This window comes from Pleurodeles waltl, chromosome 3_1, assembly GCF_031143425.1.
Source record: "Pleurodeles waltl isolate 20211129_DDA chromosome 3_1, aPleWal1.hap1.20221129, whole genome shotgun sequence".
In the NCBI taxonomy this organism is placed as follows: domain Eukaryota; kingdom Metazoa; phylum Chordata; class Amphibia; order Caudata; family Salamandridae; genus Pleurodeles; species Pleurodeles waltl.
The window spans coordinates 367,225,353-367,252,870 of record NC_090440.1 but is presented as its reverse complement, the minus strand read 5'-3'; the positions used below and the strand labels follow the sequence as shown (position 1 = coordinate 367,252,870).

Here is a 27,518-nt window from a genome sequence, read left to right as displayed (position 1 = left end):
GTGCACCTCCCCAGGGGAGGCGTAACAAGTAGAAATAACTTTACTTTTCTTTGTTTTTTCCTCTTTTTACAGGTGCTGCATTTTGCAGCACACATAGAAAGAGGAAAACACCTCAATTGATTGTTTTTGTGCAGGAAGGTGTCCCTTTCCTGCACAAAAACAATTGTGCCAACAACGCAGGCACCCTTGCACCATGGTGAATGGGTGCCTGCATTGGTGCTCAGCAGAAATTTCTTCAATGGCGCTGGCTGAAAGGACAGGAATGCACTGTATCATGTAATTATGGTGCATCCCTGCCCTTTTGATTTGGCACAGGGCAGTGCAGCTAAAAGGCTTGCTGCACTGCCCTAGACCAAAGGTTTGTAAATGAGGCCCTTGATTTTTAATTGTTTCACTTAACCTCTCCCTTACTCGTGCTCTCTCTATATCTCTATCTTTTTCTCCCTACTTCCCCCTCGCTCTTATTTTTGGTGTCTCAATTCAATATTAATTTATTGCAATGACTAACTGATTTACAAGTGCTTACAAATCATTATTAATTCGTAGGTATTGCAGTAGAGCTTTAAATTTGAAGTTTCAATGGTGGCTTGACAGTCAATTTTGTGTGTTCTCAGAGGAGATGGCTGATCTTCTGTTTGTCTTTGGGATGGCAATCATTCTGTGGGAAGATCCATCATAGTACTAATTCCTGGTTATCTTGTATTCTATGCTTGGTATGATTAAGTGTGTTGGACTTGATGTTTTCTGTAGGGTCATCACCAAACATTTTGCCTTCATCCTTCTATTTTTTTAAATAATTCATTCATTTATTTATTTTTATAGCTGATTCCCTTTTGTATGCCTTGGGACTCTGTGCACTTTACCACTTGTAACCAGTGCAAAAGTGCTTGTGGTCCCTCTTTTAAACATAGTAGAATTGGCGTCATCCAATTGGCATATTTAATTTACTTGTAAGTCCCAAATAAAGTGGTATTACAGGTGCCCAGGGCCTGTAAAGTAAATGCTACCAGTGGGCCTGCAGCACTTACTTTGCCACCCATTTAAGTTTCTCTATAACCAAGTGTCAGCCTGACATTTCAGTCTGTGTGCGCAGTTTTGTAAACTGCCATTTTGACCCGACAAAATAAACATTTTGCCAGGCTCAAACTATCCTTATATAAGTCACCCCTAGGGTATGGCCTGAACAGCCCAGGGGGCAGGGTGTAGTGTATTTAAAAAGTAGGACATGTACTTTTACATTTTACATGTCCTGGTAGTGAAAAACTCCTACATTTGTTTTTCATTAGTGTAAGGCCTACCCCTCCCGTAGGATAACACTGGGTTACCTTATTATGTTTAGTAAGTGATAACTTTAAATTGGGAGCAGGTAGAGAGGTTGAGTTTGGTGTTTAAAGAATTGTAATTGAAAGCCCTCTTTAAGAGTGAAGTTGAATTTTTAATTACTATTCTGAAAATGCCACTAGTAGAACGTTGGAATTTTCTTGCCCTAACCATCTGGTGCCTTAACCTGTTCTTGTCACATGACTAGGAGTAGCTGGCACTTGGTCTTTGTTAATTGCTCCAAGACAGTCAGACAAGGGGAAAAATATTTGTTGGCAGGAAAGGCCATTGCGAGTTGATGAGGGATAGGAGATGTCTCCTACCACACTTGCACATCCCAAAGGCTTTGCCTGATCACTCTCACAAAAAGTTTGACATAGGTCTCTTGTGACTTCAGATAAGCTTGAGCTGGGGCAAGGAAGAAGGGGATGCCTGACACATTAGGAGGGTGGAAACCTCTGGAACTTTCTCCACTTTAAAGTTGTCAAAAAGTATAAATACTGGACCCTTAGACTCAACTCCTAAGTACATCTATGGACCTCTGGGGAAACTCGGAAGAAGAAATGCTGCTCTGCTCTGAAGGGACCGCCACTCTTATGCCTTGCTGCCTGAGTAAAGGAATGGATCAGCTTCTTGAACCAAGGACCACTAGAGTGATTCCAAGGGCTAACTGGCTGGCCTCCTGACCAGAGCCTCAGAGACATAAGGCTCCAGCCACCTTGAACCCAGAACCTGGACTCTGCCTGTTGTGAGTCCTATCCTCCCAAGTGGCGCCACCCCAGCCCTGGACCCTGTAGTCTCAGCAGAACCGATGCACCGGAGGTGCAGTGTGATGTATCGCCAACCAGAAACTATGCATCAGAGGCACTGTGTGACAAATCACTTCTCTAGACTCTGATTGCTTCATCTTCAGCGCAGAACTTTGCATTGCCACCCACAGACTTCCGGAAACCGCCAGTGCGTGACCCATCCTCAATGCATGCCTTTGCATTGCAAGCCCCTTGTTGACAGTATCCTCTGCATTGCATGCCCCGCAACTTAGCCAGTGCAACACACCTTGGTGCAGGACTTCACATCACACGCACCTTGTCAACGGCATCCACGACGCAGGATCTTGCATTGCAGTTTTTGCTGCTTAATGCATTCTTGACGCTGGACTCTGCAACACTCCACAACCAGGATTTAAGGTACTCTTGTTCAGTGGACCTAACTGCATCCCTGTAGCTGGCCAGTGCTCCATCACAGTCTGCCTGATCTTGTAACTTTGTCCTGGTCTGGTGCAACCAGATATCCACAGATGGCGCTTTGTGCTTTTTGGTGCTATATTCACCTAAATCTTTATAATTGCAAATCTCCAGTTCCACTGATTGGATTTTTGTCCTTTTGGCCTTAAATATTACATTTTACTTTAGTTTTGTAAATTGGTGTGGAGTTTTTTTGTTGTGTTATGTTTTGCGTTATTACTGTTTGAAGTGCTGCATAAATACTTTACACATTACCTCTAAGTGACTTCACCCTAACTGAGAATTGTAGTTGCTGCCTGAGAAGGGTTTTACTCCCCTCAACCAGTAAACCAACTTCTTACAGAGTATTTCTCATTTTGTTTTGAGGACTAGGTTTAATTGTTGACAGAAGCGGTCTTATTATGTTACCCAGCATGTATGTGTCACCCTTTTTAATTTACCAGCATGTGACTGTGATTCTATAGATGGTCAATAGTTGTCTTTGCTGATGATTTATTGGGGTTTCCTGTGGGGTTAATGCTTTTGTTTGCTTTCTTGCTATAGTAGGTCAGGTATTTGATGCCACCCTGGTTCTGCTGGACAGGCATTGTTGGGAGCACATCTGTAGACCTTAAGTACTTGTTTACAGAACAACAGGGGCGTATTTATTGTTGGTCTTGAATCCCCTGTAGAGATGCGGATCCCACACTTCACTGTAGGGTTGGGTTGATTACTTCATCAACATTTTTAATTCAGAATGTCCCTGGGAAATTCATACCTTGGAGTTTGGGCTTCATATTGTTAGAGGCTCGCTTAGTCCCCACGTGGAGGCAATTCATAGTTTAAGTGAAGTTCTCAGAACTGCTGAATTTTATTCCCATGTGGCTGCATATGGTTATGTGTTTGATAGCCCCTTCATTTAAAGGAAACATTTATTGCTTGGCTATTACAATTCATTTCTTCTGGAAGAGCATGCCTTTGGTTTCTGTGTCACTTATTTTCAGGCCACACAGGTCACGTAGTGTTATAATGTGTTAAGCCTCTATGGCAAGCCCTGTCCTGTTGAACAGATAGCTCTCCAACAGCATGGAAATAAACATTGTATTTTGTAATAGCAATCAAGGGGCTCACCATTCTTTCTAGGAGGGTGCTAGGTTGTTTTTGTACGTACTGAATGGATTAGGACTAAGGCAGCATGCTAGTCTCGGTGCCTGTTCTTGTTCAGAGCTGGCTGGTTTTGTGTTGTGCAGTTACATTGTCTTTTGTTTCTTGTAAATACGCCATTACCTTCTACACTACTTTCAAGCAGTTTTGGGAATTGCCCCTGCTTGACAGATTCAGTCAAACGTCATTTAAAAATGCGAAAAGCAGGAACATATGTCTCCTCTGCTTATTTACAGGATTGGATATATCGGTTTCTCAGAGCTTAAAAGGTTTGTATGTGGTAGGTTGGCCTATGATTGTTGAGGAGACAAAATTGATTTTTGTGTACGATCTCTTTAATTTCTGTCAGTCTGTATTTATTGGTGTTATTGTGATAAGCCTAGCCGACCTCATTTTGTCAATTATATTGAGCTGCATATCACGTTGAAGACTTTTATCAGTGCCAACTTTAGTCAGGAGGGGCTAAATTTGAGCATTTTATATTATTGTTGTATTGTTTCTGGGGGTTAATGCGCATTGTGATTTTCTGTTATTTCTGCACATCCCTGGTCATATGAGGTGTCTAGTACTCTTTGACTTCAATTTCTATTTTGAATAGCCTGTTCACTATGGTTTGTTTGCCCCGGTGTTAGGTGCTGCATTTCCTGCAGTTTGTAGAGGTCTGAGATGTGTGACACAGTATCGTATTGGTGGCACTAACTCTTTTCTACCTTTTTTCCAGCGCAAGAAAGAGTTTGATGGGAAGATGTCTCTAGTTTCATAGAATAGCCTTACTTACTAGTAATTCTTCTTCTTTCTCTACATTAATTTTATGGCAAGCAGTTATTTAGTATGTAAGGTCTGGTTGCTTAGTTCTCTATATTTTGATTAGATATCTTTCACAGTGTGGTGCTGCTTGTTCTGCAATCATACCAAGTATTCTTTGATTTCCTATTCCTAGGTGACTTAGTTTATTTATTGGAATTTATAAAGTGCATGGTCACTCCAGGTGGAGTCTCTCCGCACCTGTGTCGCCTGGGGGACTAGAGGACAAGTAATGAAAATAAGTAGGTTCTGTGAGATTTTATGAAATGGAGATGATAAGGAATGGATCAAATGTTCCAGGGAAAGTAATTCAAGAGTTTGGGGCTGAGCATGCTAAGTGGGGGGCCGCCTCAATAGGCTAGTTTAGAGGTGGGAACTACAAACAGGTGATGGGAGCTTGAGTGGAGAGTTTGTAAGGGCTGATGTTTGGTAAATTTGTGAAACAGAAACTTAGTTACCTTGCCAGTCTGGGATTTGTACATGATACATGGTGCTTTGACTAGAATCAATTTATTAACTGGAAGCTAAAGCAAGGATTTCCGATTTATCTACAAATAAAAAGTCTGATTTAGAGTTTGGTGGTGATGGAAATATATACATACAGGTTTCAAGTAAGGTAGCCAATTGAGTTCAACATTATTTGATTTGATGTTTAAGAGTCTTATGTATCTTGAAAATAATATGAATAAATATTGACCCACAGGAACTCCCAGCACCATGTCAGGCAACTTTGTGTTTACACTAAGATTATGAAAAAGATGCATTGAGGAAACATCGTTTTTCTGCTGCGAGCACTGCTCTGTGGCCCAACCTGTCATGATACTCTTTAGCTATGGATATACAAATCATATTCCACATGCAGCAGGACCACTTATTTAGGCAGCCTTTTTATGGGTTAAACTCCTAGGCACATCCATCCTCTTAGCGGTCTACAAAGGCTTCATCAAGTTCTCTAAAGTGGTCTATGGTTGATAGTAGTGTGCTCCAGGTTTTCAGGTTTTACGTGACATTACATGAAATTGAAAGTTATTATTTATAAGGGTGAGATGGTAATTTAATCTCTGCAGTTTCTTTTCTTTTCAATGTTAATGTGTTTCTTGCGGGAGATGGGCCGCAATTAGGACAGTAGGACATCTTTCAAGATGAAAGGAAGAATCATATTTAACCATGCTTGTTGCGTTCAAAGTTCTGTTACCAAAACTAGTTTCAGGCTAGGAAACGTAGATTTGATCCCAAAGCAAAGGCTTCTACAGTATCCTTCACAGAAAGCAGTTGAATTCCTAGCAACAGATTGACATTCCTTTTGTGGTTTGCCATCTCCTTAAGATGTCCTCCCCAGTATACTGGACACTGAAACACTGAGTTATTCTTATGAGCAGCAAACTCCTGTACGTGCTATGACGATGCCAATCTAGGTCATAGGCCTTGACATGTATTAACGCAGTCTGTATTTTGGATTTTGGGTGTTCACTTAGCTTAAGCCTAAAAATGTAAGTCATAGGGTGAGTATATTCATTTAGTCTTTCACCGTTCTAAGCTGATGACACCGCCGTGACATAACATCAGCCATGCTATTAGTTTGAAGATCTAACAAAATGCCACCTACATTCTATAGTGGCATAACATATTTAGACACAATTTCTCCTATTCCAGAGACAGGTGAAGTTCTTAATTAAAACTACCTAGTAGCACACACATTTGGAGATTCAATCCAATACAAACGACTTAAAGCTTGAAGAGATACCTTTTTAAATGAAATATTAGAATCCTTGGTGCTTTCAGTAGAGTGGTCTTAACTTGGGCATCCTGGCAGCTGTCACAATATGAACAATGAACTGTGTTGTTCCACGATAAAATGTCTTGCCCAAAGAAGTGATTTAGACAGTCCTATTAAGTAAAAGTGCATAAAATTACACATCTTTATGAAACACTAAACCACGCAGTAAAAGAAAAAATTCAACGATTAGCAACTAAATCATTTTCTGAAAACATTTCAGCTATATGTAACCAATGAACTATAAAGAAAGGAGTCACTCATGTAGGAGTGGTGCAATGAGACAGTGGGTGGGTAGCAGTTTTATTGTAGCGTGCAAATCTCCCTCCACCTATAGCTCACACCTTCTGTCAAAAGGAGAAAGAGCTCCTTTCACTGAACTTGATGGCTACATGTTGTCTCTGCCTGAAAAGTAGGATCCCCAATTTTCTGGTGTTGAGAACGGCACACTGGCTCCCAGATCCTGTTCCTAGGACCACAGGGAAGACCAGGGCTACTGAACCCCGAACGTGGTTGTGGAGGTTACTTGCCACTGGTGTCCTATGGTCCTTTCTACTATGGCTCTGCAAACTGTGGCATGTACAACTCTTTCTCTCTGCTCTAAGCGTAGCAAGGGCGAGCAGGCACAGGCTACTCAGAGAGGTAGGGTGGGGCATGAGTTCAAAACTCAAGAATCAACAGACATATCAACTTTAATTTCCAGCCTACCGCCTGTCTTTTTTTTAAGAAAGTACTTTACACAGCAGTACTCAATGCTGCACAATTCAACTGTGACTACAGGTGATGCCCCTGATCATGACTCCCTTTTGGTCAATGCTTAATTTGAGCTGGGGTTGCAAGTGGGGTCCACAAGCACTCATTTGTGGAGACTGCCACTTATTTGTCCTCCTCAGACTTTGACCCAGAGCAAGAGAAAGAAAAACACACACAGAAGAAAGAAGAAGGAAGAGAAAGATTGAAAAACGGACAAATTTAGAAAGCAGGAACCTACAAGAGTGAGATACAGTGTCTGGTGCAGGATTAAAGGGGCATGAGGTGAAATCAAAAATCAAGACTAAGCAGCCTTGGTATTCAGTTCACTGACATTTAGTAGGGTTGGCCGCTGGCTTCTGGAGAAAACTTTTGGCCCCATTACTTATTGTTTTACCAATCATCCTGTTCCTCCTCTGTGTGCTTTCTCCCACCTGGGTGACCTTATTTGGGATTGCGTTCCAGCAAGTTTGAATGAGACTCGGGTGCAGATAACATTTCTCCAAAGTCAAATGTGCAATCAGTTCACTGTATACTCTTGTTATTACCTTTGTTGTCATAGTAGGCTGAAAAACAGTCTTCAGTCCTTGCGCTCACCTCAACTTATTTGCAGCCATTCAATCAGACTGTAGGCAGGGGCCCAATGCGATTACCTACAGCCTCAGTAGTAGCCGCTGGGGAGGTCGGGCGTAGCTTGTGTCTTCACTGAACATGGCCCATGCTTGATTGTCAGATGCTGCTTTGCAGGCCCTGTTGCTGCTCTGCGGGCTTCTCTGCAATTGTAGCCCTCCTCTGGGCCTATGAGGCAACATGGCTGGGCAGGTGCAGCCCAACCTGGACTGATACAGAAGGCATTTACAGTCCACCTAGGCCAGTATAGCTTTGGCCTGACTGGTCCGATAGGCCAAACACAGCAGTTATAGCCCTGACCTGGGCAAACGCACAGGGCAGGTAGTTGTAGATGCACAGTGTATGCAATTGACGCCCCGACCCAGGCAGGTACACATGAAAAGAAAGATGTAGACGGCAGGTACTTGCTACCCCTACTCTGCCTAGTACCCATGGCAAAGTAGATGCACCCCACATTGGGCCAAATGTACATAGTGTTATTGGTCCTCACCAGAAACCACAGAGAGAGCCTGGGAGACCCTCTGCAGCACGTATCACTACTGGCTTTGCTCTATCAAGCAGTCTAGTTTCTCTGGGTGTTCCTCAGACCAAGAACACACTGGGCTTCTTCTTTTGGACAGTCCCCCCCCCCCTTTTCAGGGATAAGCAGACTCCTGCTTTCTCTCACCAAGCACGCAGACTTTCAGGCACTAGGTAGGCCCACAGTAGAAAGTTCAGACTTCAAGTAATGCCCAGATAATTACCCCTCATCTCTGGGAGACTAGATGTCAGGCTGACACCCACCTTGGTCACCAACGGCCAGATGTACAAAACAATTTAGCGGTCGCAGATGGCGAATTTTGCCATTTGCGACCGCTAGATGGCCTTGTTCCATGTACCAACCCTATTTTGCAAGTTGGTAACCTATTACCAACTCGCATAATAAGGTTTGCGTTTCGCTATTAGGAAAGGGCATGCGAGTCACATTGGTATGTAGGAATGTTTTGCGACCGGGATTGCGGTCACAAAACACTTGCAGTTACCACCAACTTCAAATTGGTGGTCACCCATTCGCAAAGGGGAAGGGGTGGGACCCCCTCCCCTTTGCACATGGGGGTGCCAAAATTTTTTAGGAGCAGGCAATAGTCCCACTGACCACTGCCTGCTCTTAAAAAATGAAAAAAAAAACGGGCTGCATTTCAAAAATAAAAAGTCTTTTTTGAAAAAAAAAATCACAGACATGCTGGTCTGCTGACCCCAGCAGGCCACCCTCCCTGTGATTCTAGCCATTCATAATGGGTCGCAAATTACGACCTCATGAATAATGATGTGGCAGGTCTCTTGCAACTTATTTGCGAATCGTAAACAGTGTTAAACCCACTGTTGTACATTAGGAATTGCAACTCACAAATTGCGAATCGCTAAAATTCATAAATTGCGAGTCGCAGTCTCTAGTGGTCGTACATCTGGCTCCTAGTCCTGTAGGTACTCTTTGGAACATTCTTTTACTTGGTCATGAAGAGTTTGGATATGGAACAAAGTGGAGTTGTTTGCTAGACATGGGCTACGGATCCACTGTTTTAACTTCAGAACCGATTTAGGATGGTTTTCTTTAAAGTCTCCTTTTTAGGCTGCTCTACAGGCACAGTCTTTGTGTAAACTGATGCTGCTCACAGAAGTAACACTGGGGCTGTCTCCAAACTGGAGCACCCACAACCTGGGCACCATGAAATGTGAAGTTTCTGCACCTGGCTGTCATCAGCTTCTCTGAAGCAGGAATCAGGGACAGACAAAAGGGCAGGCCTTACCTAGAAACTTCATCACCTAAGTTTACACAACAGACACTGCGCTCTTACTATTCACCCCATATATTTGAGGTAATCACTAAGTAATATGAAGCACGGAAGAAAAATTGCTTTTATTTATGTTAGTCATTCTAAGTAGGAGCTCAGAATAATTGCCGTTTATTATCCCATGCCCAAAAATACTCTGTCAATTTTCCTCCAGAAAATGGCAGTGCTCAAGAAGAACTAGTTAGCAGCTCCTTGTTAACAAGGTTTTCATGAAAATTTTAAAGGTAGCCCTCTCTTCTTCTTCCCCACTTTGGTATCTGCAACTCCAGCCAAAGGAACGTAGGGAATAATCTTCCTGTGTTTGGGGACGCTGTCCTTGTACTTCATCTTGTACTGTGCTAAACACAGGCATCAAAATGGATCCCACAGGCTTCAGTACACAGACTAATATGCACACAGAATCCTACTACCATACATGTATTACACACATACTATACAATGCATCATACACACAGGACGCCAATACAAGGTTCTGTGTTCCATACAAGAGGGGAATTTTACATGAAAGGGGTCAGTAAGCCACACTCTCACTAACCAGATTGAAAAGGCCAAGTTCACTAAACGATATCACAAAGCATAGCATGCTGCCACCCTTCCTCTTTATGTGCTAAGCTCAATACAGGGACAGTAGTCCTCTGTCCTCCTCAGGGCACACTTGGTGCATCCCTCCAGCTGATAGGACACTCCCTGGACTTTGCATAGTCAATGAAAGGATCATGATGCCAGGGCCAAAACAAAAGTCAGGATACCAGATACAAAAGTAGCCAGGCACTCGGTAGGCGTATATGCTTATGTACCATGCAGGGGTACATCTATCCCACCACTGCCCTTTCAATGCTATTGGTGCTTTTTCAATGAACCACAAGACTCCCCTTCAACACTCCTGGAATTCCATCAGAGGGACCCACATGTAACTCTTTCAAAGATCCTCTAATCTAACCAGCAACATTGTAACCTTTTCAGCACTGAGACTCAGGCAAATCAGCTATGCCTATGCACCTCAACCCCACACCTCAGCACATCTGCCACTGGGACCCCAGGCTTGCCCTTGCGAAACCTGGCACTGCCTTTGGGACCCCTGACCTCAGAAGAGGCAAAATCAGTGCCAAAGACATGGGCGCTGCTCACTTTTATGCTCATTTTTGTCATTACACTAACTGTTATTCCATTAACAGTGAAATAAAAGTCTGTTATTTACTACGGTAACAGTGACAAAATACAGTTACACTAACTGTTATCACATTAACAGTGAAATAGTAGTCTATTATTCACTATTAGTGGTATAAAAATGGACCAAGAGATGTAATGATCCTGTTCGTGACAGCCGAGATAAGTAAAAAAAAATGGCTTAAAATGTATGTTCTGATGTGCGTCCTTGCAGGTGTGTGCATATATGTGAGCGTGTGTGTTTGTATGTGTGGGCATTTGTGAGTGAGAGTAAATGACAGGAAGTTTTGTGAGAATGAGAAAGGTTGGGTGTCAGTAAGTGAGTCAGAAGTCGGAGTGAGTGCGAATGGGTAAGTCAGAGTAAGAGTGACTTTGAGTGAGAATTAATAAGAATGAGTATGAGTGTTAATGAGTGTGAGCAAAAATGAGTGAGTGAGGGTAAGTGACAGTGAGTGTAATTGCGAGTGAGAAAGAGTCAGTAAGAATAAGAATGAGTGTATGAGTAGGAGTGAGTGAGAGTGAGTAGAAACAAGCGGGAATAGGAAGTGAGTTTAAGAGAGTGAATGCATCAGTGCGAGTGAATGTGAATGAATAAGAGTGAATATGAGTGATAATCACTGTGAGTGAGTGAATGTAAGTGAGTGTGAGAAGGAATGTATTGTAATGCTTGCAAATCTGCCATTGGTCCTGTTATAACGAAGGGAATTCTTTGCTTACAGAAGCACCTATGACAAATTACTGACACATGCAAAAAAGGCATTTTGTATCGTAAGTGGCACCCATAGTAAAATACTGGCACTGCCATACTGGAGGTAATTCTTGGCACATGGGTCAGTTCTGGAAAAATGCTGATGCTGGCAAACTTAAGGAAATTCTTGGCATGGGCACCCTTGGCAAAAATGTTGGTAGCACGCTATAGATTATTCTTGTCATAAGGGACAACAACCGTGGCATATGGAAGTGGGGCAACCATGGCAAAATCCTGGGCCTAACATACTAGAGATAATTGCTGACATAAGGGTGACTCATGGTATAAATCACATTAATGGCACAATTTTGGCAAGGACATGATGAGTGTAAACTTAGGCTTAAGGGCCACCCTTGGTCTATAAGTGACCCCCATGACAGAATGCTGACAGAGTAGAGGTAGTCTTTGAAATATGGGGGGACACACAGCATATTTGTGAAAAAAGGGATTCACGTTTGGAGAACCTCAGATAACACTTGCCACATTATAAAAGGACATGGATATTTAATGCGTGATGTTTCCAAGGCTATGGCGTTTTAAGAAACATGTGCAAATCGTGATTTAGAGTGCACTATTTGACCTAATTTCTTTTCAAAATATTTTTGGGGGTAACCTCCTCACCCCACCCAAACAGCCCCTCCAAGAGAGCTGTCTCATTCACTTCACTCATTTGCTATGATTCAGGGTTAGTATTACCCAATATCACAGTTAAAGATCACGTCAGCACCGCAATATAGGTAGTATCTATAATAGACATTTGCTCTATTATGCTGTTATCTTAATCATGCAGTTATTATGGAACTTTAAAAATATACATTATTGTGATGTCATCGGAGTTAAGGTCGTATGACTGCTTCCGGAGATGATTTGAGGTCATGTGTTGTAACTTTCTGTGATGTCATTAAGCTCAAAAGGTGTATGATGTCACTTCCAATATCCCTGGCATTTTGGTCAATCGAAATCCATGACCTTCCATCACTATCCATGTATAAGCATACACTTGATCCAAAGCAAACCAGTCTTCACCTGGTTACAGCATCACTGGTATTACTACACTGGCTACACACAAATCTATCAATTCATCTCACTCCTGTATCAGAGGCAAACTTGTTATGTCAGCACTGGGAACACAACTAAAATCTGACCTAGACATCTGTCCTCCTCTGCTAGTACTGGGAACTGCACATATCTATTTAATTATACTAAATCCTGTGCATGTGTTTCCCAACAGCCCGACTCCGAATACTGGGATCCAAGCGCTACCATGCCATTGCACTTCTATACTGACCTGTATCACCCACTAATGTTTCATAACTGGAAAGTCACAGACAGCTATTCCATTACACCTCATTACTGACTTAAAGCATCTCCTTTCATCCAGTCTTGACACCCACACAACGATCTGCTATAGAACTTCACATTTTACATGCTACACACCTTCATTTCGAACCATAGCAGCACATAGTCCAGCAAGTGCATCTCAGTCCCTTACTGCAAACCTGCAGTCCCGACTGGATTGTAACATCCCCTTCTCTATCACATTTGAAACCACACATTGCTCTACCTAGGAACTTCAGCTTGAACCTGGGTCACTGAGTTTTCTATATAGACCCTTACATATATCTTCCAATGCACCTACATTTGGGCCATACAATATTTACATATACCATGATTAGAATCCCAGAATGAGACGTTTATTGTATGTAGTAATAAAACAAACTTTTATGCTTCTTTGCAGGGTAGGGACTTAATGGATTAGACTTCCATCACTTTTTGTTAAAGCGTAAAAACTTCACTTGGTGTTCTCTTGTTCACAAGAACATATACCGAGCCAAAATATTTTTCCAGTACCCGTAATATGTTTTCTTTATTTATATGTTTCACTAATCATTTACTGTGGTTTTCACAGTTATATAACAATTCAAGATTTTACCATTGCTTTGCTTTCACAGTCAGCTGATTATTATCAAATTCTGTTTTTTTTTATATTGTTTCACTCACAGCTGTTGAACATGTATTCTTATTGAAAAATCACAAATCCATAATGTCGATATTATTTTGGAATTATTAATTCCTTGTTATTTTTTTGTGTACCGTATGTCTGTTTTTTTCTCAGTGACAACTCCTGTTTTACTTCCACTCGCAGCTTTAACAAGACTTTGGGGAAAAGCACCAAGTTAAGATTCTTAAAGTTAGTGTTGATGCCCTTCTGAAGTTACAATACATATGTTTAGATTATATTTATGTTGGAAAAAAGTGATTGTGGTTCTTATTGCCTCCTTTGGGAATCCCCGACTTAATACAACCTGACCCAAACGGGTTTGTTCCTGGTAGGGAGAAGTTGGAATACTCCTTACAATATTTGCAGGTTATAGACTCACAGAAAGGACACCTGCGACTAGTGCTCGCTCAGCCTGCCTGGTGCTCAATTTAGAGAAAGCGTTTGATACACTGGGGTTGGAATTATCTGTTTAAGGGTTTAGTTAAGTTCGGCTTGGTAGGTGAATACTGAAACTAAATAAAATGCTCCCTTTGACTCTACAAGCCAGGTCCGGTTCGGCAGCCTTGTCTCTGCCCCCTTTGAAATCCATAGAGAGACACACCACCATAGGGGGACCACTATAGAGGGACACACCATTATCACCCTTACTTTTTGCTTTTATCATGGACCCCTTGGTCATTAAGCTGAACCAAGATGGGGTCCACTGGAATATAGCTCTAGATGAAAGACTTTCTCGCACTTTCGCTTTACGTGGATGTCATGCTTCTATACCTCAGGGAAGTAGAGATGCAACATGGCACAACATGGCAGCACAGAACATAGTCTTCAAGGATTTGGCAGCGCATTGGGGCTGCATGAGGAGTAGGAGTTGGAGATAGGGAGATCACTCCATTACAGAGAATGGAAAGAAGGGTAGAGAACATGGTGGACACTGATTAACAACACTGTACTAAAGGTATAGCCATTTTAGTGAAGTCAAACTTAGGTGTGTAAATAGTGAGGTACAAGCCAGATGAAGGTGAACATTGGATAATTGCCTAAATTAATGTGCGACAAAATCCTTTTATATTAGTCACTAAGGCTCAAACATGGATGATGCCCCCAGAACTCCGCTGTTCTCCACCTTGGTGGAATTTAAGGCTACTATCATTTTAGGTGGAGATTTTAATCTTCTTCTGGATAATCACCTAGATATATCTTCAACATGCATCCAAATTAGCTCACCAACAATGAGCAGGGATTACATCTTTCACAGCAAAAAACAATGGTCACCATTCAAGGTTAGATAACTCTTTTGTATGGACATTAGAGGGGCAGAGAGAATTTTAAAGATGAAACATGTCCCAATGCACCTATTGGACCATGCAGCCTTATTTTTCAAGATTGAATTCTCAATTTGTAAGCAGAGTAGAAGGTGGACAATTCATAAGAGGTTATTTCCTCAGTCAGGGATTATTCAGGAGGCAGGGAAGTAAACAGGAGGGTTTTGCAGCTGGAATAGGACATCGGACCCTATTCACATGGTATGGGATGCGTGCAAAGCCTCATTAGGAGGCACTCTAAATAACCTTTTGGTTGTATGGAATAGGAAGGAAAAGATGCAGCTATCAAAGCTGAAGGAGGAGGAAATTCCCGGTCTAGATGTGGCATCGAAAACAACCTCTGTAAAAGGAATACTAGGAAGGGAATAGAGGAAACATTGGAGGCCCTGCAACTGAAGTTCAAATTAAAAATGGAAGAGAAAGTGATGCAGCTATGGGAAGCCAGTAAGGTCAGGGAATATGTGTATGGTGAGAGCTGTGGAAGGTTGTTAGCCTGGAAAGCAAGACTGGGTAGAAATATGAACTACATCAATGAGGCCCTAAACGAGGAGACAAATCTGAGAGTTGAGGAGAACAATGATATAGAATCAGCATTCTATATGTTTTTTCAGGATCTTTATTCAGAAGACTAATTCATAGATGGGGAAGATCTAGATAGATGGCTGATGGATAAATGCCTTCCTAGGCTAACTCAAGTTCAGCAACAATACAGGAGTCATGAAATAACAGGTAGTAAATCCTGAGAGAAGTTAGAAAATTTAACAGAGGGAAAGCTACAGGTCCGATGGGATCACAAACACGTTTTACATTTTAATGTTAGAGAGGGTGATTCCTGTTTGGATTAAGCTGTTTAATTCCATATTACTGGAAAGCTTGGAATGAGGCTGTGATTCTGAAACCTGGCAAGAATCCTATACATTGTCAGTCGTACCACCCGCTATCATTGCTGAACTGTGACTATAAGATTTCTTCAAGCATTCTAGCCACTTGTTTAAGTAGAGTGGTGGGTAGCCTGATAAATGAAGGGCTTCTTAACTGGAAGACATTTGCAGGTGCTGACACATGCAGTGATAGATTCAATCAATCTAGCAACAACTATAGAGGTCCGACTGACAACTGTAACGCTGGATAGGGCCAAGTCATTTGACAATGTTAACTGGAAGTATCTAATGACTGTGTTAAAGCATTTTGGGATAGGGGATGCATATTGGGTAACATCTACAGCAGTGGCTTCCAACCTTTTGACTTCTGTGGACCCCCACTTTATCAGTACTGGATCTCGGGGACCCCCACTGAATCATTATTGGAATCAGGCGACCCCATCCCCACCCCCCATTAGGTAAGTCATTACTGAAAGCTGGGGACCTAATCTGTAAATATTATAAAGTTTTCTAAGCAGTCACGGACCCCCTGAGGAGGCTTCATGGACCCCTGGGGGTCCACGGACCACAGGTTGGGAACCACTAATCTACAGCATGCCAGGCGCTCAGGTTCTGGTTAATGTTAACCTCACCACACGAGTGAAAATAGGAAGAGGAACCAGGCAGGGTTGCTCTCTCTCACCCATTGTATGTTGATTTCCTGGCCTAAAGCATGAGATTGAACAGGGAAATAAAACCTTACATGGTAGGTACATTCTTTAGGAAAATGGTGTTTATGCTGACGATTGAATGGTCTACACTTATGATGCTGTGAACACTATGCTGCAATTAATGTCAGAAGTGAGGGGCTTCAGTGGCCTATCAGGCTACGAGGTTAATGAGACAAAAACAACGATTATGACATGGAATCAAAGCTGCAAGGGTATACAAAACAGGGGAGATAAAATACCTGGATTAAAAATAATGCAAAATCCAGAGAAAATCCCAACAGTAAATTTAGAGAGGGTCAGCAATGAAGTGGACAGAACAATGAAGAGATGGCAGAAACTGTCCCTCACTATACACAACCGGATAAACTTAGTCAAGATGTCTATCCTACCCAGACTTACCTATCTGTTGGATATTCCGCAAAATTTTAAAGAGAAAGCCCTCATGAAAATACAGGGGAAAATCACATCCTTCTGACGCTTAAGGGCATACCATTGTCTTGGAAGAAGCTGTGGAGGAAGGTGGAGAAAGGGGCTTTAGGGCTTTCCAATAATAAATTGTACTGCTGGGCCTTCCAGATGAAGAATAGCAGGATGCTTCTTCTTCGCCTTGATGACTCTCTGTTGGGTGTCATGTATAACGTTATGTTAGCTGGCTTATCTGAGGAAGGCTTCTCCTAGGAGTTTGGGGTGCCCAAATACTTCAAGAAGATATGGTTAAAGTGCTCACAGGCAGCTGCCAAAGTGTGCTATGGGATTAGGTCACTCTTGGGGATCCTGTATGATAGCAGGTTGTCACCAGTATGGGACTCACCGGGGACTCCAAAGTACTTGTTGGACCACCTAGCAAAGCCCTTGAGGGAGTGTGGTATAACCAAATGGGGACAGTTGGTGGAAGGAAGCAGGGGTTTATCCTGAGACACTTGGGAGAGGATGACAAAAGGAACAAGTTCAAGGTTTAAATATTACCAGGCGAATGGGTGGCTCAGAACTCAGAGGTGGACTGGGCTTGAGACAAGCTCAATGGAAAAGAACCTTCAGGAACTCAAGGCAAAGGAAGAAGGAAGTGCCACTCAGGTATCTGCACCTCCTGAAGGCAGCCAAGAACATGAAACCCCCACATCAAGCCTGGGATGGATAGTTGTTGAGCACGGAGTTGGAGGGTGTTATGGCAAGTGTCAATTAATATGCTTTATTCAGTGATTAAATCTGCTGCACTAAGGGCAAACTACTTTTTCACCCTCCTCAGAGCTTACTGAAGCTTGCTACAATAAGAGGGAGCGAGGATCCCATGTGCAGAGCTATGGCGCTTAAGATGCAGATGACTTCCATATGTTTACTAGCTGTCTGAACCTGAAGGATTACTGGTTAAGGCAATCTCTGATGCCCTGGGAACGACCATGCAGGTAAGACCCACTACAATTATTTGTGGCCTTTTCAGTAAAAAAGCTTAAGCTGCTTTTTTTACCTGATTCTTCTGCCAAGAAGGGAGATCTGTATAAAGTGGTGTCAGTCCTCAGCCCCAACATGGTGCGACTGGTGCATGTCAGTGAAGAGCTGGATAAGGGGAGTAAGACAGGAGTAGAGGAAGAATGGTTCTGGAATCTGCTGAAAAAGGGATGAGTAAGATCGTGTCCAATGAGTAAACCTCTCAAGCCAGTAATGGCTGGTGAGGTGAACACATGGAGCCATAGCCCAGATAATAGACTGAATTTGAGCCCAGTATAGAGCATGGGGGGCAGTCTAAAATTCGGAGTGTGCTCATCTGAGGTGATATGAGGATATAAAAAAAAGAATGGAAAAGGGTATCAGCACACTCAACGCTCAGTTTAACTTCTTACACAGAGCCTACCTCTCCCCTGACGACAAAAGCTAAGGATGATAACTGTCCACTGTAGCACTCTATGGTACAGATCACAAAGCCCCTGGACAGGGCACCATGAGTGATACCAACATTGCCTTCTTTCCTCTAGCACCTGGACTCTCGCCCCCAGTTATGCTATCTAAACAATAAGCACACGGACCTGTCCTAGCACGCTTATGTTATACAACACGTTGTGCTGTCTCACTCTTACCCCTACTTGCCACATTAAGGCCCATATTTATACTTTTTTAGCGCTGCATTTGCGTCATTTTTTTATGCAAAAGTGGCACAAACGTACAAAATATAATTGTATTTTGTAAGTTTGCGCTGCTTTAGTGTCAAAAAATTACGTAAATGCGGCACTAAAAAAGTATAAATATGGGCCTAACTGTTGTAGTTTTGGTTCTGTACAGTTCGTAATTCTCTGTATTAGTTGTCACATTAAGTTCAGGAACAACACTGATACCGTACACCTCATTCTGCTCTTAATTCGATATCCTAAGAAATGTGTTTACAGAGAAACATAAGAATAAGTGCATTTTACTGCGGACTCTACACCTGCAATATCTTTATTCTTGAAATTCAAATGAATTTAAAAAATATATATATATAAGAATCATACATACAGCTATAAATGTTAATTATATCAGAGGGATGCCAGCAAAACAAGCTGAGACAATGTGAGATAATGGTTTTGCTTGAAATCCGTTGAGTATTCATTTAAGGGTGATGGCAAAAATCTTGTAATTCCGGCAATTAACTGCTCCCCAGTGATTATAACCCGTGGTAAGTATTCTCTCAATGGGGAATTGCAAACATACTGAAAAATAGGTGCAGAAGTGGTATGAAACAAGACTCATATTAAAAGGTTGACATATAACTAATGAAGGTACAATATGTGTTTGAAAATAGAACATAACGGTGGTCATCATGACATTGGCAGTGAGTGATAAAGTGGCGGGAATACCGCCAACAGGCCGGCGGTAATTACCGCCAAATTATGACCATGGCGGAAAGAACTCCCATAGACAGCCAATGAACCACACCACCCGCCAGGGCGTTAACACCACGCATGCCGGCAGTCGCCATCAACAGCTAGGCGGAAGACAAAGTACCGCCCACCATATTACGACAAAGTACACCGCCACAATTTCCGGGGCGGAACCAATGCCATCAAAAGCCTGGCCTGAACACTGCTCAGAAGATGAAATACTCACCATCAGAAACACAGAGAAGGACAAAGCTGCCAAGGAACCGATACTGCAAGTCTTCCTGATGCTCGTCTATGCCATGTTCCACCTTGTACACCAACGCGGACGAAGACGACAACGGTGGTGAGTTCAGCCGCCTAGCACACAAGGGAGGGAGGGAGGAAGAGGAGAGTGACACACACGCACAACACACACCAGACACACAAACAGCTGCAGACGAAAACCAATGGTACACGACACACAGCATAATAATGCAAGGACAAAAAGAAGGCAGTAATGAGAATGTATTGAATGGGAAGAGCCACCAAACTAACCAATTAGATAAAAAAGAGATATGTACAAATGTCCACAAAGAGTCAATGCCCAGTCCAAAGTACAAACGGCCTACGTGGCCACGGGGCACAGTCCAAGGCCCAACTTGTTTCCTGACATCGTCTGCACAGAACTCTGCAGGGGCATCAGTTTGCAAGTAGGTAGGCACCTCAGGGGTATGAGGGTGGGGGCACCTCAGCCGAAGTCAGAAACTTGCCCACTGGTTCTAGAGGGGGCTCCATGCCTATTTCTCTGTGCTGGGGAGTGCAAGGTCACAGTCTCTCAGGTGGGTGACTTGCCCACTGCTTCTGGAGGGGGCTCCTTGTACAGCAATCCCAGGAGGGTGGCCTATATGCCCTCTGCTGGAGGTGAGGGCTCTGTGACCACTGGTGGTGGTGGTGTCACCCTGCCAGCCTCTGCTGGAGTCGAGGGGTTCTTCCCCTTCATGGCAGAGTCGAGGGCTTCTTCCCCTTCATGGCAGGAGTTGAGGGCTTCTTCCCCTTCATGGCAGGAGGTGTGGGCTTCTTCCCCTTCATGGCAGGAGTGAAGGGCTTCTCTCCCTTCATGGCAGGAGTCAAGGGCTTCTCTCCCTTCATGGCAGGAGTCAAGGGCTTCTTCCCCTTCATGGCAGGGGGTATGGGATCCTTACCCTTCCTGGCTGGTGGAGTGGGATCCTTCACTGTCTTGCCTCCATGACTAGGAGGTGCCTCCACTTGTGCCAGTGGTCTGTTTGACTGAGGTGCTGGGGTGGGTCACTGGGACCCTGCTCTTACGGGCAGGACAGGGGTGAGTGTGGGGGAGGTAAGAGGTCAAGTTCGGCAAGGAAAAGCTTCTTGGGACGGTGGGGCGGGAAGAGGGAGGAGGGATGGGAGTGGAGGTTGAGGGAGGTGTATGTCTTCTGGACTTGGGTGCAGGTGCATGGGCAGTGTGTGAGGTGGATGGCTGTTGAGTGTCTGAGTGCTTACGGTTGTGACCTTTGGGGGGGACAGACAGGGTGCGAGAGGACACAGGGGACGCGGGCATGGATGTTGTGGAGGTGTCTGCTAGTGAGGTGTGTGTGCTGCTTGGTGTGGTGATGCTGGTGGTGGATGTTGATGCAGTGCATGCAGGTGTGAGTGTGGACATGACTGTAAGGGAGGTGGAGGAGAAGGAGGAGGAGGAGGAGGTGGGGGAGACAGTGGAGACAGTGATGTGGTTATTTGTGCAACTGTCTGGTGTTTGGGTGAGTGCTTGTGGGCTGAAGTGTGATGTCTTGTGTGCATGCTCGTCTGTATGTGTGCATGGGATGGGTTGGGGTTCAGGAGACTGGGACTGGGAAGTGGTAGTTGGAGGGGGACAGAAGGTACAGGGACAACGGCTGCCATCAGAGAGGAGGCCAGAGCCTGAATTGATCTCTGTTGGGTCTGCCAATCCAACGTGGATGCCCTCCAGGAATGCACTGCATTGCTGCATCTGGGATGCCAGCCCCTGGATGGCATTCACAATGATTGACTGCCCTACAGAGATGGATCTCAGGAGGTCAATAGCCTCCTTACTCAGGGCAGCAGGGTCACTGGGGCAGGGCCTGAGGTGCCTGGGGCGAAGGAGATGCCCACCCTTCTGGGTGAGTGAGCATAGGCAGCTTACTGTGGGGTGGTGCTGGTACGCGGTGGCGGCTGTACCTGCAGCTGGGGTGGTCACAGAGGTGTCCGCCACCACCAGGGAGCTTCTATCGGACGAGGTATCTGAGTCAGTGTTGTCACCTCCTGTCTTCGCCGTGGTGCTCTCCTCGCCCTCCGTCCCACTGGTTCCCTCGGCCTCGGTGGACTCTGCCTCCTGGGTTCTGTGGGATGTAGCTCCCTCTGTCACCGGTGCCCCTGCTCCTCCGCCAGATGATGCTAATGCACACATGGACAGCATGGCAGAAGAAAAAAGGAGAGAGAGAGAAAGGGAGCACTAGGTCATTTACTGCACCAACACCACAGAAGGCTAGACAGTATCGTCACACACAGGGATCAGGATTGAGCACTATGCATTGCACTGCCAAACAATTGGCTATATGCCACAGCGAGATGCTGGCCAACCACCGCCAACTGCACCCCCTCCTGGGACTCACTAAGCCCTGTCTGACATGGAATGCAACCTAGCTAGGTTACCTTGTTTTCCACCGACACCCACCACCTGGATCCCATGCCACCTACAAATTATTGTTGTAGCGGCCACTGTACTCACACCCTTGTGGCTGATGTGATGCCCTCAAGCGCCCATCCAGCTGTGGGTAGGCCACCGTCAGTATGCGGGCCATCAGAGGGTCAGGTTCCGACGGGCGCCCCTTCCTCATTGGGAGGCCATCTCCAGCTGGGCCTCTGCAGTCTTCCATGCCCAGCGTCTCAGGTCCTCCCACAGTTTCCAACAGTGGGTGCTCCACCTGCCAAAGACCCCCAGGGTCCGCACGCCCTTGGCTATGGCACTCCATAATCCCTTCTTTTGATGGGCGCTGACCTGCAGAGGCGATACAGATGGGAGGACACCATTACACATACAATCCACCCTGTCACCCATATGCCCACCAATTGTGTTTCCATCATCATCGGCACACATATCGCCTGGTGCACACCATGTACACCACCACAAGGCATCCCCCCTGATGACATGATGCTTGCACACACATCTCCATGCATCCATCCCACATGCATTGTGCCCAAGGTGTTTTCATCTCCTTGGTCTGGAGGCCCATACAGCAATCCATACTGGGGTAGGACCCCTTACACCAATCGCTCCAACTCCTCCGCAGTGAGGGCAGAGACCCTTTACTCGGTCACACAGGCCATGGTAGGTTCCAGACACAGGTCACAGCAGCACTCCAGTGTAGGTGTTCTCCTGTTGAACGTCAGGAAACAAGTGAGGAATCAGATAGAAAATGGCAGTCACGTCCGCTGCGGTGTACACCGTCACTGCCGGCGCTGATCCCCATTGGCCCCTGTACTCCATAGAGCCCCATATTATCCAATGAGGAATTGCATGGCGGTGCAAGACCGCCTTCTGCCATGACGCCCAACGTCAGCGGAGTTACCTCACTTCCAACTGTCCCTACATACAGGACAGGCAGTCGCCATTTCATTGTAGTGGACAACGATAAGGTTAACCTTAACTGTGTCACTGCCTAGATTTGCACATACCTTGCCATTCCCACTGTCCCATCACATAAATGCACTATATACACTAAGGTAGGGGTTCCATTGTTTAAATTGTGACAGCCTACTCACTCTTGTGTACCTTAGATACCTACCGCTACGGATGAATGGGTGGAGAAGACGAACCCCAAAGTACAGACCCCTTGTGACTTGGCTACCCTGGAGGACAGGCACATTATACTGACTTATAGACTGGACAGGGCCACAATCACAGAGCTGTGTACCCAATTGCAGCCTGGCCTGATATCAGCTATCAGGATTCCCCCTCTTGTGCAAGTGCTATCAGAGCTCCATTCCCTGGCAACTGGTTCTTTCCAAGAGACAGTGGAATTGACAGCAGGAATGCCACAGCCAATGTTTTCAATCGTGCTGGCAAGGGTTTTGTCTGCCCTGGTGAAACGCATGTGCAGCTACATTGCTTTCCCCCAAGTGGAAGATTTGGCCACTGTGAAGGTAGGATTCTATGCAATGGGGCATATCCCCAATATTATTGGGGCGATTGGTGGTACACATATAGCATTTGTCCCCACCCTCACCAGTATGAACAGGTGTTCAGGAATCGTAAGAGTTTCCATACACTGAATGTGCAAATGGTGTGCCTGGCGGACCAGTACATCTCCCACATCACTGCCAGGTCTTGTGGGTCAGAGCATGACGCCTTTGTTGTGAGGACTAGAAGCATCCAAAATGTGATGGCCCAACTACAGAGGCACAGGGTGTGGCTAATAGGTGAGCCAGAGTTCCCACCCTCTGTATGTCAGTGTATGTCTTCAGGTGTTATCCCCATAGGATTGTGTAAGGCTAAATGTTGTCCCTCTATACTTGCAGGTGACTCTGACTAACCAAACCTATTGTGGCTCCTGGGCCCTGTGAGGATTGTTAGGACAGGGGCTAAGGACCATTATAATGAGGCACATAGGCGAATCAGAAGAATAATCGAGAGGACCTTCAGCCTCCTGAAGGTCAGGTTCAGTTGCCTCCATCTGACAGGTGGATCCCTGTGCTACTCACCCGGAAAGGTCTGCCAGATAGTAGTGGCATGCTGCATGTTGGACAACCTGGCCCTCGGACGACATGTGTCTTTTCTGCCGGAGGGGACTGGAGATGACCCTGTGGCAGCAGTGGACCCTGAGGACAGAGAGGATGAGGAGGTAGAGGATGAGGACAACAGAACATCAGTTATACATCAATACTTCCAATGACACACAGGTGAGACAGTGCAACTGACCATTATTCTGACTATTGATGTTTTCTGTGTGGCTGTAGCATGATGGCATTCACTTCCTTTGCATCTCAACTTACTGTCACCTATGGCTTCTCATTTTCCAGATGTTGGTGATATGACAACAATGTCCTGATGCGATCACTACAGACAGTTACAGGTCATTATTTGTATGCTATCACAGTGTTCAGATCATTTGCACTAGATGTGACTGTTCCCACAAATGCACATTTTCAGTGTCACTCGAATTGTGTTCAAGGGTGTTTATTGTAGTGCAAATAAGTGACTGAAAATTGCAATAGAATGGGCTGAGGATGGAGGAAGTCCAGGGTATTGTTCCAGCCTGTTTATAGCACAGATCCAGTGTCAAAGGGGCCATAGGAAGGGGAGAGCAAAAGCAGTTCAATGTGGACAAGGTGACAGGATAGGACACAAGGGGGACAATCAGGAGAGTCTCATTTCCTCGCTGTTGTCTTGGTCTTCGCAAGTGACTCTGGATTCTGTCTGGGTCGCAGGGAATGTTTGTGGGGTGGTCACCTTCTGCAGGGGGAAGGGTGTTGTTGGCCTGTGAGTCCTGTGGCATGGCCTCCTGTCCAATAGCTGCAGCAGATGTGGTGGGCTGGTCAATAGACTGGCAGTCCATTTCCTCATGATGTTGACCATGTCTGCCAGCACCCCTGCTATGGAGATCATGGTGGTGTTGAGGGCATGCAAGTCCTCCCTGATCTCCTGATGGTGTTCCTCCTGCAGCCGCTTGTTCTGCTGCATGTTGTTCAGGATTTGTCCTCTGATTGTTGGTAGGCCCCCAGGACATTAGTGAGTGCCTCATGGAGAGTCGGTTCCCTGGGCCTGTCCTCCCCCTGGCACACGGCAGTCCTCCCAGTGTCCTTGTTGCCCTGTGCTTGTGTCCCCTGAACGGTGTGCCCACTGCCACTGACCCCAGGTCCCTGATTGTCTTGGGGGTGAGGTGTGGACTGGGGTCCCTGTACAGGTGGGCACACTGCTGATTGACGTTTCCTGGAGGAGAGGTGTGGGAATGCTGGGTGGGTGCTGTGTTGTTGGATACTTATGGGGGAGGCTCTGTAGTGGACTGATCAGTGGTCCCTGATGGGCCAGGTTGTTGATCCAGATCTTGAAGTCCAGAGTTACTGACATCACTTGGGGCATCTTCTGTTGGGGGACTGGATAGTCGTGGCACCTCCTCTCTGCTGACATTGGCTGGGGCACCTGTGGGGATGTAACTGATGTATTATGCTTCATGCCTGTGACATATTGTACATTTGTTAGAAATGGGGTTTTTGGTTGGCAGTCAGGTTGCCCTCTGTCCAAGCAAGAACCCTCACTCTAGTCAGGGTAAGTCACACACAATCCAAAATCAGCCTGTGCTCACCCTCCGGTAGCTTGGCACGAGCAGTCAGGCTTAACTTAGAAGGCAATGTGTAAAGCATTTGTGCAATAAATCATACAATACCATAATATAACACCACAAAAATACACCACACAGTGTTTAGAAAAATATATAATATTTATCTGGGTATTTGCAGGTCAAAACTATCAAAGTTGCAATATGAATTTGTAAAGATATCACTGAAAAGTGATATAAAGGCCCTCATTACGACCCTGGCGGTTTGTAACCGCCAGGGCCGCGGCACGCGGGAGCACCGCCGACAGGCCGGCGGTGCCCCGCGGGGCATTCTGACCGCGGCGGCTTAGCCGCGGTCAGAGAAGGGAAACCGGCGGTCTCCCGCCGGTTTCCCGCTGCCCCCAAGGAATCCTCCAAGCCGGCGCAGCTTGCTGCGCCGGCTTGGGGATTCCGACTCCCCCTCCCGCCATCCAGTTCCTGGCGGTTCTCCCGCCGGGAACCGGATGGCGGGAGGGGGAGTCGCGGGGCACTGCAGGGGCCCCCGTAAGAGGGCCCCAAAATGTATTTCACTGTCTGCCTTGCAGACAGTGAAATACGCGACGGGTGCAGTAGCACCCGTCGCACCTTCCCACTCCGCCGGCTCGATTACGAGCCGGCATCCTCGTGGGAAGGGAGTTTTTCCCTGGGCTGGCGGGTGGTCTTTTGGAGACTGCCTGCCAGCCCAGGGAAAAACTCATAATACCCTCCGCGGTCTTCTGACCGCGGAGCGGTATTATGGAGGGCGGAATCCTGGCGGGCGGCCTCCGCCGCCCGCCAGGGTCGTAATGAGGGCCAAAGTGTCTTAAGTCTTTAAAAAGCAAATAAAGGCCCTCAGTGGGATGGTGCGACGGGTGCTACTGCACCCGTCGCGTATTTCACTGTCTGCAAGGCAGACAGTGAAATACATTTTGGGGCCCTCTTACGGGGGCCCCTGCAGTGCCCATGCCGTTGGCATGGGCACTGCAGGGGCCCCCAGGGGCCCCGCGACTCCCCCTCCCGCCATCCGGTTCCCGGCGGGAGAACCGCCAGGAACTGGATGGCGGGAGGGGGAGTCGGAATCCCCAAGCCGGCGCAGCAAGCTGCGCCGGCTTGGAGGATTCCTTGGGGGTAGCGGGAAACCGGCGGGAGACCGCCGGTTTCCCTTCTCTGACCGCGGCTAAGCCGCCGCGGTCAGAATGCCCCGCGGGGCACCGCCGGCCTGTCGGCGGTGCTCCCGCGTGCCGCGGCCCTGGCGGTTACAAACCGCCAGGGTCGTAATGAGGGCCAAAGTGTCTTTCAAGCACAAAGTACCTGGTTTCTGGTGGGAAATCTCCTCAGAGGGCCACAGGAGAAGAGATACGTGGAAAAATGGTGTGTGTGTCGATTTCTCCCCAGCACACACAGACTTGCGTCGTTATTTTTCACGCGGGAAAGTCGTGTGTCGTTTTCCGGCGCGCGGACAGTCTCTTTCTGTGGCTCGCGGGGATTACCAGATGGCCCGGGTCTGTGCGTGGATTTTCCTGCTTGCTTTCCAGCTGCGCGTCGTTCTGCGGGGCTGTGTGTCGAAGTTTCGATCTCACGGCAGGCGTCGCGTCGATTTCTCCTTGGAAGTCGGGCAGCGTTGTCCTTGCGAGGCCGTGCGTCTAAGTTTTGGTCTCACGGCAGGCGTCGCGTCGATTTCTCCTTGGAAGTCGTGCGGCGTTGTCCTTGCGAGGCCGTGCATCAAAGTTTCGAGCTCACGATAGGCGTCGCGTCGATTTCTCCTTAGAAGTCGGGCGGCGTTGTCCTTACGAGGCCGTGCGTCAAAGTTTCGGTCGTCCCGAAGGCGTCGCGTCGATCAGCGTCGGTGTGCGGCGTTTTTCTTGCCGTGGAGCAAGCTGTGCGTCGAAAATTTCGGCGCACGGAGCGTCCAAGTGAAAGCGAGAAGTCTTTTTGGTCCTGAGACTTCAGGGAACAGGAGGCAAGCTCTATCCAAGCCCTTGGAGAGCACTTTTACAGCCAGACAAGAGTTCAGCAAGGCAGCAGGCCAAC

At 46.0% G+C, this 27,518-nt stretch overlaps 1 protein-coding gene across 2 annotated transcripts in view; it reads right to left on the bottom strand.

Moving 5' to 3' along the window:
• Window positions 1–27,518, bottom strand: part of USP50 (ubiquitin specific peptidase 50) — a 233,775-nt gene that overhangs the window by 42,830 nt on the left and 163,427 nt on the right. For both annotated transcript variants that reach the window (XM_069222542.1, XM_069222543.1), the window contains exon 5: window positions 6,256–6,398. In XM_069222542.1, coding sequence (XP_069078643.1) covers window positions 6,256–6,398 — 143 coding nt within the window. The remainder of the gene's footprint in view (window positions 1–6,255; window positions 6,399–27,518) is intronic.